The 12,606-nt window shown below is 45.2% G+C and overlaps 2 protein-coding genes across 2 annotated transcripts in view; both read left to right on the forward strand.

Annotated features, from left to right (window-relative positions):
• Window positions 1-432: 432 nt before the first annotated feature.
• On the forward strand, window positions 433-12,600 carry CEP104 (centrosomal protein 104). Its single transcript, XM_008928755.3, has 21 exons — window positions 433-545; window positions 1,070-1,243; window positions 1,548-1,686; window positions 1,907-1,972; window positions 2,333-2,409; window positions 2,565-2,733; window positions 2,976-3,134; window positions 3,771-3,986; window positions 4,202-4,405; window positions 4,903-5,070; window positions 5,652-5,825; window positions 6,399-6,575; window positions 6,873-7,079; window positions 7,540-7,656; window positions 8,080-8,116; window positions 8,194-8,275; window positions 8,877-8,985; window positions 9,265-9,403; window positions 10,052-10,119; window positions 10,377-10,467; window positions 11,650-12,600. The coding sequence occupies exons 1-21, from the start codon at window positions 433-435 to the stop codon at window positions 11,781-11,783; spliced, it is 2,820 nt and encodes a 939-aa protein (XP_008927003.2). The 3' UTR covers window positions 11,784-12,600.
• The window catches only part of LRRC47 (leucine rich repeat containing 47), a 5,460-nt gene continuing 5,210 nt past the window's right edge, over window positions 12,357-12,606 (forward strand). Inside the window, exon 1 of the mRNA XM_029962369.1 lies at window positions 12,357-12,369. Coding sequence (XP_029818229.1) covers window positions 12,357-12,369 — 13 coding nt within the window. The remainder of the gene's footprint in view (window positions 12,370-12,606) is intronic.

The raw sequence follows: 12,606 nt of genomic DNA on the forward strand, positions 1-12,606 counted from the left end.
TTGTCCTGTGCCCCCACCCTGTGCCGTCCCCGCGGCTGGGAAAAGGGGCTAAACTGACCCTGCGCTTCGTTTTTTGTCTGTTCCTCTGGCTGGAGCACACAGAGGATGGTACAGGTCGCTCCTGTGTGTGTTTGGAACTCTTAGTTTCAAGCTCCATCTTGGCTCAGCAAACTACTATTGGGAAACTACTCTGCAAGTGAGCTAAACCCTCATTTTGCTCAGCAGTAATCAAGCCCACACCACAAGAACATGGTGTGCTTTATCGTGCCAGTAATAATTAAAGAAAGCTTAGATTTGTGGTCATCATCTACTGACTTGACGAGACCACAGGATTTAATTCTTTGACTGTAGTGTCTCAGCGGTCTTTTATCGTCCTTCCAGGGATGAGTTTAAGCTTGAAGGCCGTGGCTGTGACCAGCTCAGCTCCTCAGGATGCCGCACAAGATCGGTTTCACCGTGGTCAGCTCGTCGGGACACGAGGACGGGTTCAGCGCCCGGGAGCTGATGGTTCACGCACCCACGGTGAACGGGTGGCGCTCACCCAGGTACTGCCTGTGCGTGGTCCTGAAGCTCTGATGTGCTGAAGAACCGAGTTTAAGACGAGTGGGAGCTCTGCCAGGCATGGCCAAGAGTGGTCTGCAGGACCCCAGACCAAGCTGATGGAACAAAAAAGTTACTTTAGTCCCATGGAATCCTCATCCTGAGGGGGAAAAAAAGCACCTTGGTTGCCACCTAAAGGCACCACGTTGCATTTAAATAATGTCCTGGAAAAGGGAAAAGCGCTTTTGTTCTTGGCAGACTTGGAGCTTGCAACTGCTTTGGCTTAGTGTGAAAAATCTGGCTGTCTCAGCACGTCCTCTGGACAGGTGTGGGGCACTTGAACATACACATATGTGCAGTAAAGGCAAGGGAAAAGTGTTTCCACTCTGCTTTTGGGGTTCTTTTTACAATATTTGTAATGTTTGTTTAAACAATAAATAATGTGAAAGTTTCATAATTGAATGTTGCTCAAGTTGGAAGTGAAGTCCTCTATAAAAGCATGATTTCATTTAGAAACTGTCTGTTCCAGGCTCTGTCAGTATCCCCAGGAGATCATCCTGCAGTTGGTGGAGAGGTGTCGGATACGGAAGCTGCAGCTGCTTGCTCACCAGTACATGATTTCCAGCAAAATTGAGTTCTACATCAGTGAAAGTTTGCCTGAATACTTCTCTCCATATCAGTCAGAGAGGTTTCAGAGACTAGGGTGAGTCAGAAAGCTCCGAGTGGGTTTATTGTCTTAATCAGAAAACTTTCAGAGGAAAATAATACTCCTTATGGGTTGCCAGAGGTGTGGGCATGCTGTAAAAGCAGCAGAGAGACCCTGGACTCGTGTGGATCTGTGACAGAGCTGAAGATGCAGGTGTAAGAGGCACCTGCAGATGAACAGCCTTGCAGATGTTGCCTCAGTTATGGGGAGTTTTAAACCTTACCAGGTCCTACCCCGAGGGGCAGCACCACCTGTGTGTCTGGACGTGTCCTCTGCTCACCTGTTACGTTTTCCTTCCCAGGTACGTCCCCCTCTCAGACAATGAGAAGACTGACTTCAAAGCACGGGAGTTAAAATCTGTGTATGTGGATGCAGTTGGCCAGTACCTGAAGCTGATTTTCCATAAAAATTACGTCAATAAATACAACATATACGGACAGGTGAGTTAAGAGTCTTTACCTGGTAATACAAGCGATACTTCCCTAGTGCAGAACAAGCACAGAAATCTGCTGCTTTGATCTGTAGAAACCAGAAATGTTGGTTGAAAGCTCCTGGATTTATTTTGGCTTGTTTTAAAACAGAAGGTACAAATAACAGGTTAGAAGTGACTTGGAATCACGACCAGGTTTATGCATTTCCATTTTCTGTGGATCTCTGCAGGTTGCCCTGGTAGCTGTGAACATCATTGGGGATCCAGCAGACTACAGCAATGACAGCATGAGCAGTGTAAGTGCAAAGCATCCCTGTCCTCTTGCTCAGGTGCTGCTCCACCTGTTCAGGTGCAGGTTCCTGGGGCAGTGGGATGTATCTTTCTTCTGGCAGAGGTGCCATGTATTGATTTATTTTTAATATTCTCTTGAAACAAGAGAAAATTGAGTCAAATACAGGATACAAAAACTAAAACATAATCAGTTGAAACAATCTCATTTTTAGCCTCTCCAAATTCTCTTGTTTCAGTATGTCTCAAAACATAAATATTCTGAGTTGCAGAACTGCTGTTCATTGTGGCAAGTGAGAACTTCTGTCCTGAACACACACCTGATGTTGGTGAATGTGCATTAAGATTTTTTTTGCCTCCTTCCAAAGCCTTCCAGAGAGAAGTTGATAGACCATTACTTGGGAATTAAATCAGATGATCCTGCCTTAGATGGAACTTACCTTGGGTAAGGATGTTCTTTGCATATACTCTGGGAAAACCTCTACTCAGTCTAAAGTAGTTGTTGGTCTCTGTGTTTTGTTGATTCCCTGCTAGTGGAAAGAGAAGCCATTCCCTCAGCCTGGCTTATTGTGGGTTATTTTATTCATTTTATGACTTCAGGAAATCTGACTCCATTTCCCCTCTGGATGATTTGGCTTTTGACATGTACCAGGACCCGGAAGTGGCTCAGATAATCCGTAGGCTGGATGAGAGGAAGCGGGAAGCTGTCCGGCACGAGCGCTACGACCACGCCAAGAAACTCAAACAGGCCATTGCAGACCTGCAGAAGGTGTTGATGAGAGATCTTTTGTCTCCTAAGTGGAGCTGTGTTCCAGTGGCCCAGCAGGGCCCTGCTGCTGGTGTGGAACCGTAACGATTTCCAGTGTATATCCAAAGTAATAATTTTAAATTCAGATAGCTTGATTGAACAGTTTGGCAGGAAACAGTGGAATATATACATAAGTGCAGTAAGATGAGTCCAAGAAATGTGCAGTAAGGTGATTCCAAGGTGTCTCGTTGTGCCGATTGCAGGTGGGGGAGCGGCTGGGCCGGTACGAGGTGGAGAAGCGCTACGCGGTGGAGAAGGAGGATTATGATCTTGCCAAGAAGAAGAAGGAGCAAATGGATGAGTACCGGCTGAAGGTGTACCAGCAGCTGGAGCTCCACGACCTCCTGGATGCACAGCTGCTGGTGGGTGCTGTCAGTCTCAACTTGGGGGGGTATTCTAAATAGAAATGGCAGAGCAACCAAAAATATTCAAAGAGTAGGAGTTACTACACAGCTATTAGGACATTTACATGAGATTTTCAGTTTTTTGTTTGGATTGTGGATTTCCCCAACCAAAGACTCTCACATGGTGTTTTATAAACATGCCTAGTTCTCCATAAGTTATGTTAAACTGTTGAGGTCTCAAGCAAATGGCACTGTAATCCTGAATGTTTTGCATAATTTCAGGGCTACCTGGTGCAGGTGAATAAGATACTTTCTTGTCTTTTGGAGGGGTAGAAGAGTCCTAGGCTGACATCAAGGCTTAACCATACAGAATGGTTAAACAATCACACATGGTGTGATTGTTTTATATATGTATAGTTTTATGTTGTTCTTAGGAGGGGAAGTTTTGTAGTCTCTCCCCACAGGCATCCACACAGAATTATTTTCTGATTGTTTGATAAAGCTGCATCTGGTGGTAATGATGACACATCTGTGAGCCAGGTCTGATGTTTACTTGAAAGCACAGAATCCTGCTGACAGCCAGAGGTGTAGCTGTACTAATTGATTTTAGCACACTTTTAGCCCTGCTGTACAGAATCTCCTTCCCTTTCTCAGATCCGAAAACCACTCGAGTGGCCTCTGGGGCCTGTGGCTGACCCTGTGAGCCCCCAGCACTCCCCTCCTGAGCACACAGACCCACCTGAGGGACAGCCCCGGGGGGCAGAGCCTGAGCTGCCAGAGCAGTCGGTGGATCCCACTTCTGCTGAGCCTGTTGTTCCACAGCAATCCCCTCCTCCTCCTCTGACTCAGCCCACAGCCTCCAAGGAAAATGTGAGTAGTGTTACCTTGGCAACTGAAAAACCCATCAGAGCAAAGGACCTGGTGTCCAGCCTTCCAAGCCACGAGGTCTTGTGGTTACTCTCACAGTTAATTGTGGAGCGATGCAGCTTTGATGTGAGAAATTTGCATTGAGGTGAATCCAGTTAGTGATGAAACTGCTTCACATCTGAGTCATTTCCAGAACACAGATTTGTCTTCTCTGTTAGGCTGAATTTTTACCTTACGACGAGAGGCCTCTCCCAGCCATCTGCAAGCAGGTGGATGAAGCTGTTGCCTACCTGGAACCAGAGGTGACAGAAGAGGACACTGGTGATCCCCCAAGGACTGGCATTACTGGGGAGCCCGAACCACTCACGGAGAAGGCACTGAGGGAGGCCGGCCCTGCTGTTGACGTTTTCGGAGAAGCTTTGGTAAAAACCAACAACATAAACCCATGGATTGTTGTGCTCTGTGTTGAGTTGAGAGGATTTTTACATATTCAGAGCTGTTACTTAGAAATCTGAGATTAAAATTTGATCTTGGCTGTATATGGATGCCTGTTTTAAATGTTTATATGATGCTGTAGCTTGTATGTTTGATTATCTGATGGGCTGGTAAGCAGACAGGATCCAGTTGTCTGCTTTAGGGTAGGGACCCAGAAAACCCATAACTTGCCACTGTCTTTTATAGGGAGAGAAACCTTCACTGTGCCTCAAAGGGCTCCTTCAGCCTGACCTGTTAATCCATTTCATTCATCACATTTCAAAATGTGTGCTTTTAATAAAGCCAGATTCCTGTAGGGAACACTTGGGCATTTCATGCTTCAGTTCATAAGCTTTTTTTTGAGGTTCTTTCTCTATGTAAATGTTGAATATGTGTTGAAATATCTGTGTGGACCTTTTAAGAAATAAACTTGGTCTGTGCTCAGGTTTCAGGAGCATATTCCAGAACTTGGTCCTATCGGGAAGACGCATTACTGGCTGTGTATAAGAAGCTGATGGAAGCATCAGTGAACACTCCAAAGGAGGATTTAAGGAACATGCTGAGGGCTGCTGTTTTCCTCGTGAGGAGAGCCATCAAAGACACTGTGTCTTCTGTAAGTTGGGATAGGTTTGATGCTCCAGTGAAGAACTGGCAGCCAAAATTGAAGAACCATGATGTTAAGCTAACTTTGAACAAATAGTTTATAAATGTACTGTTGAGTAAGTTCAAAATCAAAACAACCCCCCCCAACTCCAAAACAACTGGGCAGTGTCTGGCATTGAGCAGATGGAAAATACTGCCCTGGACTGATCCATGAGCTTGAGGAATATCTGCTGATGCAGTAAATGTACAGTGAGGTTGAGCCTTTTATTTTGTTAAAGTTGAAGTATAGTGATGAAATAACTTAGTTTCCAGCTCGAGAGACTGCACTTAGCTGAAGGACACTGCTTTCAAATAAGCCTTCAACAAGAAGAAAAGAAAAAAAATCAAGAGTTGTTACTCTTTATAAAACAATTTCTGAAGCCTTTCACCTAAGCCCTGACAACAGGTTTTCTGGAAGAGAGTTAATCTGAAGTAGCTTCTTCTAAGAGTGCTACTGTTATTCCAGATTAACAATAGGTTTTACAGTATTGCCTGAAAACATGGATCTCTGTGACGTTTTTGCTCAATTTTTCCTTTTTGTTTTTGATTTAGGTTTTTCAAGCTTCCCTGAAACTTTTAAAAATGATCATTACACAATATATACCAAAACATAAGCTAGGGAAGCTAGAGACTTCTCATTGTGTGGAAAAAACCCTTCCAAATTTGCTTTCTAGAACAGGAGACTCTTCATCCCGTCTTCGCCTTCTGGCTTCTGCCTTCATCCAGGTGGGTGTTTCCCTTCAGATTAGGCTTTGAGTTGATTAAGCACATCAGGGAGCTCCCAGGTGGGCAACACCTGATCAGACTGGGCTGTGAGACCAAGGTGGGCTGCTGTGAAGGGTTACAGCTTATCACAGAATCCCAGAACTGTTGATCTGGAGATCATCCAGTCCAACCCCTCTGCCCAGGCAGGGTCACCTGGAGCAGGTGACACAGGAATGCATCCAGGTGGGTTTGGAATGTCTCCAGAGAGGGAGACTCCATGCCCTCCCTGGGCAACCTGTTCAGTCCCTCCATGGAGAGGAGTTCTTAATGCTGACATGGAACTTCCTGTGTTTTAGTTTATGGCTGTAAATATGTGGAAGGCAAAGTGGCAGAACAAATTGAATGTCTTTGCAGAATTTTTTCTGGCCATGTTTTGTCACCTCTGTCGTGAGGGACAGTGTGGGGATTTCTGCTGCAGCAGGTGTAGGAGGGTGTGACTCTTGTGTTCTTTGTTGCAAGTGACCTGCAGAGATGAGAATAGCAGGTAATTGTCCTTGTTGAGCTCCAGCCTGCACACTGACTCTCTGTTCCTAGGAAATGGCACTGTGCACTGAAGTTAAACCTCTCCAGATTGTTCCAGTCCACCTGGTTAAACCATTAAAACCAAACTCCCCAACACACCTGGCAATGAGTCACGTGGAATTGGTGGAATGTCTCTTGAGAGCCCTGGGGACTGGGAACTCTGGGTTTACCATCAACAACGTCATGAAGGTAAGAGACTGAGGCTACAGCACATGGAGGTCTTTCTGATGGTTTTCTGGGGGCCTGGCTGGCTGGTTTGGAGTGCTTAGTGAATTCCTGAAGAGGTGTATCCCCCCCCAGTAAACAGTGCTGGTAATTTAGGGCCGGGTTGGACAGGGCTTGGAGCAACATGGACTAGTGTAAGGTGTCCCTGCCCATGGCAGGGGGGGTTGGAATGAGCTGAGCTTTAAGGTCCCTTCCTCCTGCTGCAGGGAAACAATAATTTTGAACTAATAATTCTTCATTATTGTTTGTTTTTGTTTTCAGTTTGCCACGGGAGCTCTGGAGCACAGGGCCCACGAGGTGCGGGACGTGGTGCTGCGGATCATCTTCGACATGTACCGGCAGCACCGGGCGGCCGTGCTGGAGTATCTGCCCCCGGACGACGCCAGCGCCCGCAGGACCGTGCGCTACAAAACGCTCTTCGAGGGCTTCGCCAGAATCGACGGGAAGCTTTCTGAGCCTGAAGCGAGGGTATGTCATGAGAGGGCAGGACATAGTGGCCACTTCACACGTGGCATTCAGCTGAGTGGCATCCCGGTTCCACGGCACGGGCAGCAGAGCGTCTTCAGTGTGCGCTGAACGCTCCTCGGTGTAGAAAGCTCAGTGTGTTCCCTGTACTCGCTCTTGGGAATAAAGCCAGCAAGGAGTGCAGAGATGGTCCTGCTGAAATAGTGCACGAGCAGTCTGGAAAATGCACAAATACTGTTTTCTGCTGGCAGGCCTTGGGAACAGTGAGCAGAAAGGCTCTGCTGGGTGTTCCTTTCTGAATTTGGGAGGAGGGAGGTGTCACTGCATCAGACCCATCACTTAACTGAGCAGGAAGTTCCCAGTTCTGCACTGGCCGTTTGTTCTGTGCTGATGTGTTCTGCAATGTGTTCTGTATGATGGATGGTTCCAAGGCTTTTGGAACTGATGGAGGGTTTCCTGCCAGGCACAGAGAAAGGCAGAGACAGAAGAAGCAGAGAAACAGAAGAATGAAGAAATAAAAGTTCTGCAAGGTCAGCTGGCAGCTCTAAAGGAGATACAGGCAGAGGTTCAAGGTGAAGAGGTGAGGGTGGTTTGGTTTTAATTTTTATTCCTTTTAATCCTTTGTTGCTCAGGTATCATGGGCTTAGATAATGAACATTGGCATTGTCTCATTATACTTAAAAGAGAGAGACTCCAGACATACACAGGGTAACTTTCCTCTTCAGCAGTCCAGTATAAAATCTGGGGTGTTGTTTCTCCTAACATAGTATAAAATTTGGATTCTTTAATATAACATAATAATAATAGCTTTATAATATAAAATAAAACCTTCATACTTGAGAGATTTTCCTGAGGACCAGAAGCACAAACATTTTAGTGCTTTGGTTCTGCTTCTAAACTTTAAATTACGGAGAAAAATTAGAATATAATGTGTTTCCTTTCTCCCTGGAAGTCATCACAGCCATTTATCAAATTTCTGATCTAAAATTTCTTTACTCTTTAGGAGGAAGAACCTGATTTTCAGAAACCAAATAAACAAGGTAGGTAGTTTCAAATAGTGTTAAGAACTGTAGATGAGTTAAAATGTGATCTTGGTTTAATAGGTGTCTCCTTCTAGATTACCGGGTATACGAAAGCCCCCAGGCTGCAGCAGCAGAGATTCCAGAGGATCTTTCCTCAGTTGCAAATTACCTGGATAAGTAAGTGAGATGAGCAGTCTCTAATCACCTTAAGCACTTGGTGTCACCTGTGAGCTAATAACAGTAATAATATTTCTGCAGTAGATCAAAGCTAATACCTTCAGCAGTGAGACAGTAGCGACTAAAATCTCTTCTAACAGATTGGGAATTATCACCAAGCAATCCCAGCTATTGTTTTTTTTAAATTCTTGGATAGTGTGCCCTTGAACTTGTTTTCTGAGTTGCTTGTGGGATAAGAAATGGCCACAGTTCAATGTTCAGGTGCCTGTGTGAAATAAGGGAAAAATACAGCGTAGCTTTCCTGGTTGTAGGGGAGGTCATAGAGGAAGCACTTGGAAATTCTGGAGCCAGGAAAGCCAGTTTCAGTGAGCTGTTGGCAGGGCTCTGGTGGAATTAATGTTTCTATATGAACAAACCCTTTATAGTGGTACTGACCATAAATTACATCCCAGTACCTGCCCCATGCTAAGGTCAGCACCACATGGGGAAAAGATGTTGTGTTCAGGATGGTGGCTGTTTTTCAGAACAACTTTAAGCAGAAGGAACAGGGTTCATCCATTTCACTCTGATGTCACTGATGATTGTATTTTTTTTTTCCCAGCTTGTGTATTTTTTGTGGTGAAAGGGATGAATCCTTCACAGAGGAAGGGTTGGATCTGCATTACTGGAAGCACTGCCCCATGTTAACCCGATGCGAGCACTGCAAACAGGTCAGACTGAACTTTTCAGAGCTACTGAAGACATTGGCTGTTGTTATTCTGGTTTTGAGGCACTATAAGATGTTTAACACTGAGGCACCTGTGTGATTTGGGTAGTGCTTGCAGAAAAGAGCAGCATTTAGAATATGCATTAATAACTGAACTAAATTGCATTTTCCCCTTGTCATTTTGGAAGGTGAGTCTTACCTTCCAAAAATCTTGTAAGCAGGTTGTTGAATCCCACCCCCTACTTAGCACAAACCTCCCTGGGTGGCCCTGGCTGTGTTGCAGATGGTGGAGATCTCAAGCCTGACAGATCACCTGCTGACTGACTGTGACAAAAGGGACAGCTTTGGGAAGTGCCAGCGCTGCAGCGAGGCCCTGCCCAAGGACGAGCTGCCCAAACACGTGAAGAGCAGGATTTGCAATCGTGAGTAGCTCCAGACAGGAAGGGGGAACTTCAAAGGTTCAGACCTCCAAATACTGGGGACCTCTGGCAAGTCAGGATGCTTCTATTTCAGATTTAGGAATCTGAGGAAAAATGGATTTAGGGATCTAAGTAAATCCTCAGGAGGGAACAGATTAGGGGTAAATGCCTGAGTTTACCTGAGTAAAAGCACTGGATCTGCTGAAGTGAGTCCAGAGGAGGGACACCAAGTTGATTACAGGGGTGGGGCACCTCTGCTATGGGGAAAGGCTGAGAGAATTGGGATTGTTCAGCCTGGAGAGGAGAATGCTCGGGGGTGACCTAATTGTGGCCTCCAGTACCTGAAGGGAGCTGAGGAGAAAGATGGAGAGAGGCTGTTTAAAAGGGCCTGGAGTGACAGGACAGGGAGAAACTGGATGATATTGAAGGTCCTTTCCAGTCTAGGCCATTCTGTGATTCTCTGATTCTTTTTGATCTGGTTTTGATGGAGATGATTAAACCTGGGACTTCTTTGAGAGCAGTTAATGATAATGGGGCAGGAGATGGGTTAGCCATGACATAGTTTTATGCTCTTTGCTGTGCAAGTTCTCCTGTTGTATTTGAGATTAGCCTGTCTTTGCAATTCTTACATTATTTTTCTAACAATTTCAGCTGCCAAACCAGAAAATGTGGCAAACCATTGCCCGTTGTGCCATGAGAACTTTCCCCCTGGAGAGGAGGTGAGCCTGCCCTCCACGTTGGGCTGATTTTGTAGGGTGATTGTTTTAATGTGATGTACCTTTTAAGATATATTAAAATAATGGGTGTATTAATTTCTATTTCTAGTAAGTCACAAAGTGCTCATACTTTGAGTGAGCAGATTAAAATGCTGTTACCATAAAGTCTGTGCACAGCTCTCATTTTCCCCATGTGAGCAGGTAAATCACTGGTTAATTTTTTTTGTGTTTTACTATCACTTCTTTCTGATGGACTTTAGGCCTGGAAATCTCACCTGATGGACCACGATGGCTGTAAGATGAACCAGCGGAGGATATCCCCGATGAATAAAACCATTCTGTTGCAGCCTGGTAAGGTATTAGTTAATGATAATCATGTTTATGCTTTTTACTGTGTTGCCTTAAGGAAAGTGTTTCATCCCCAGGAGTGAGCTGTGTCTGTGCAACTCGTGGTTTGCATTTGTGTGAGCTGGTAGTTCTTGTGCTGGTACAGTGTGCTGGGGAGCACATACCCAAAATCATTCAATAACAATCATTCCAAACAGGGCCATTAGCTCAGCTGATTGGGGAAACTGGCAATTTGATGCATTGATCAGTTCAGGGGGGTTGTTTCTGCAGAACAGGATGACCATGAGCAGAACAATCTGCTGAACAGTGAATGTTCTGGAAAGCTCCTGAATGCTGACACAGGAAACCAGAGCTGATTTAGCTTTTAGTGTCCAATCAGAGGGTGTAAAGCTGATCCTAATTACAGGATGAACTGAACAGTGAGTGCTGTGCACTGCTTTTCCTTTCCACTCCAGACCCAGGAACTAGGTAGAATTTATCATTATGCAGCTCCTTTACCAACAAAGAGACATTGATGCTGAAGTCAGGTGTTTTATTAGCAGTTGTCTTTATTTATGAAGCACATGGAAAATCCTTTTATTTCCAGAACACAGAAGTTAAACAAACTGCCTGCAGCACCAGAACTCCTGGCCAGTAACATCCAACTCTTTCCTCATTTAGACCCTTTGGAGTTCTTTAATCAGCTGCATGTTCAGAGTTCACCTCCTTTGTCTGATCTGTGCTCTGCTCATATCTGCCTGTCACAACTACACCCCGTTCCTGAACTATGGAATTGCCCCTTTCAGCTGCCATAAGTGAATCACGGTGGTTAAACTCGGCCCTTTCCAGTCCTGAACTGGACCTACAGGCCTGTCTGTCTGTCTGTCCTCAGCTTTGCTGTTTGTACTTGCTAAGGAGGGTGCAGGTCATTAGTTTGCTGCTGCTTAGAGTTTGGAAACATAGAAGAAACGTAAATCCTGCCTGGATAAGCTAAAATTTCAGACGTATTTTCTAGAGATAGGAAAGGAACCCTGACCATTTAGTCCAACCACTCCTGGTGTGGGATGCACTCAGGCTCAGTGCCTGCCAGCTTCTAGTTGCTTCAGTCATTCAGACTTAATAGATCCTGAAAGTCAAAATGATGGATGAAATTCAATACTGGGACTAGATGTGTTTGCACTAATGATCTCTATTTTCTCTTCACAGCCAAAGTAGGTGGCCACTATTTAAGGAAACCGGGTCCTTCAGGAGCAAAATACCAATCTCCCTCCATAGGAAGCAAGATCTCAACCCGAGGGGGCCCAAATAAAAGCACTGGCAAAAAATACTCGAAGAGATGACAGGACAAGTATTTCTTCCTTTGTCTCAGTAACTGGGCACATGGTTGCTCATAGATATTTAAAAATTGTGGGCAACTTGCATCACCTTTTTCATGTGGCTCCGTGGGGCTGTTTTAGCCTCTCGCAGTCCCTGGTGTGATCACCCCCCTTGGCTCTGGCTGTCACTGTGGATGTTGCCCTGTGTTTTGCCACCACATAGCAGGTGACATGAAATGTGGCCTCTCGCTGTGCACCAAGTGCCTTATGAGCCCACTTGGCAGGCGGGTTAAACTAAACCCTCCAAGTCCATATCCCCAAGAAATGGCTCCTCAAAGAAAAGAAAAACTAATCTTGGTTGGGCCCCTAAGAGCTTGAATTAATAAATGTAGACCTTTTGCCTGCTTTAGTGCACTTTACACTCAAGTACTGAGTTTCTCTAGTTAGACCTCGGTTAAAATAACCATACAAAGACTGCAGCATGTGACTTTAAGAGCTTCAAAGAGAGTTAATATTAAGACCCAAGGCATGAAGCTTTGTACTAAAGCAGCAGTCCTCACATCCCTACCTGTAACATTCTGCCTGTTGCTTTCCAGGATGGCATTTGTTGGTACTGCAGGCTCAGGAGTGAGTGGTATATGGTAATATGAGGGGAAGTTTTGGTGGTTTTTGCTCCCATGGAGTGAGTTTGTGGTAGTGTTTTGTATATACAGAGTTGATTTTGTAATACAGGTTTTCTAGTTTGCCTGCAGCCAACCTACCTACCAGCTTCCGGATTTTCCAGGTAGATCAGCGTGCTTGGATTTCAAAAATCTGTATAAATTGTTCCTTTAACGCCTCCAAATAC

The sequence above is a fragment of the Manacus vitellinus genome, unplaced genomic scaffold, assembly GCF_001715985.3.
Source record: "Manacus vitellinus isolate BGI_N305 unplaced genomic scaffold, ASM171598v3 scaffold_46_pilon, whole genome shotgun sequence".
Taxonomy (NCBI): Eukaryota; Metazoa; Chordata; class Aves; order Passeriformes; family Pipridae; genus Manacus; species Manacus vitellinus.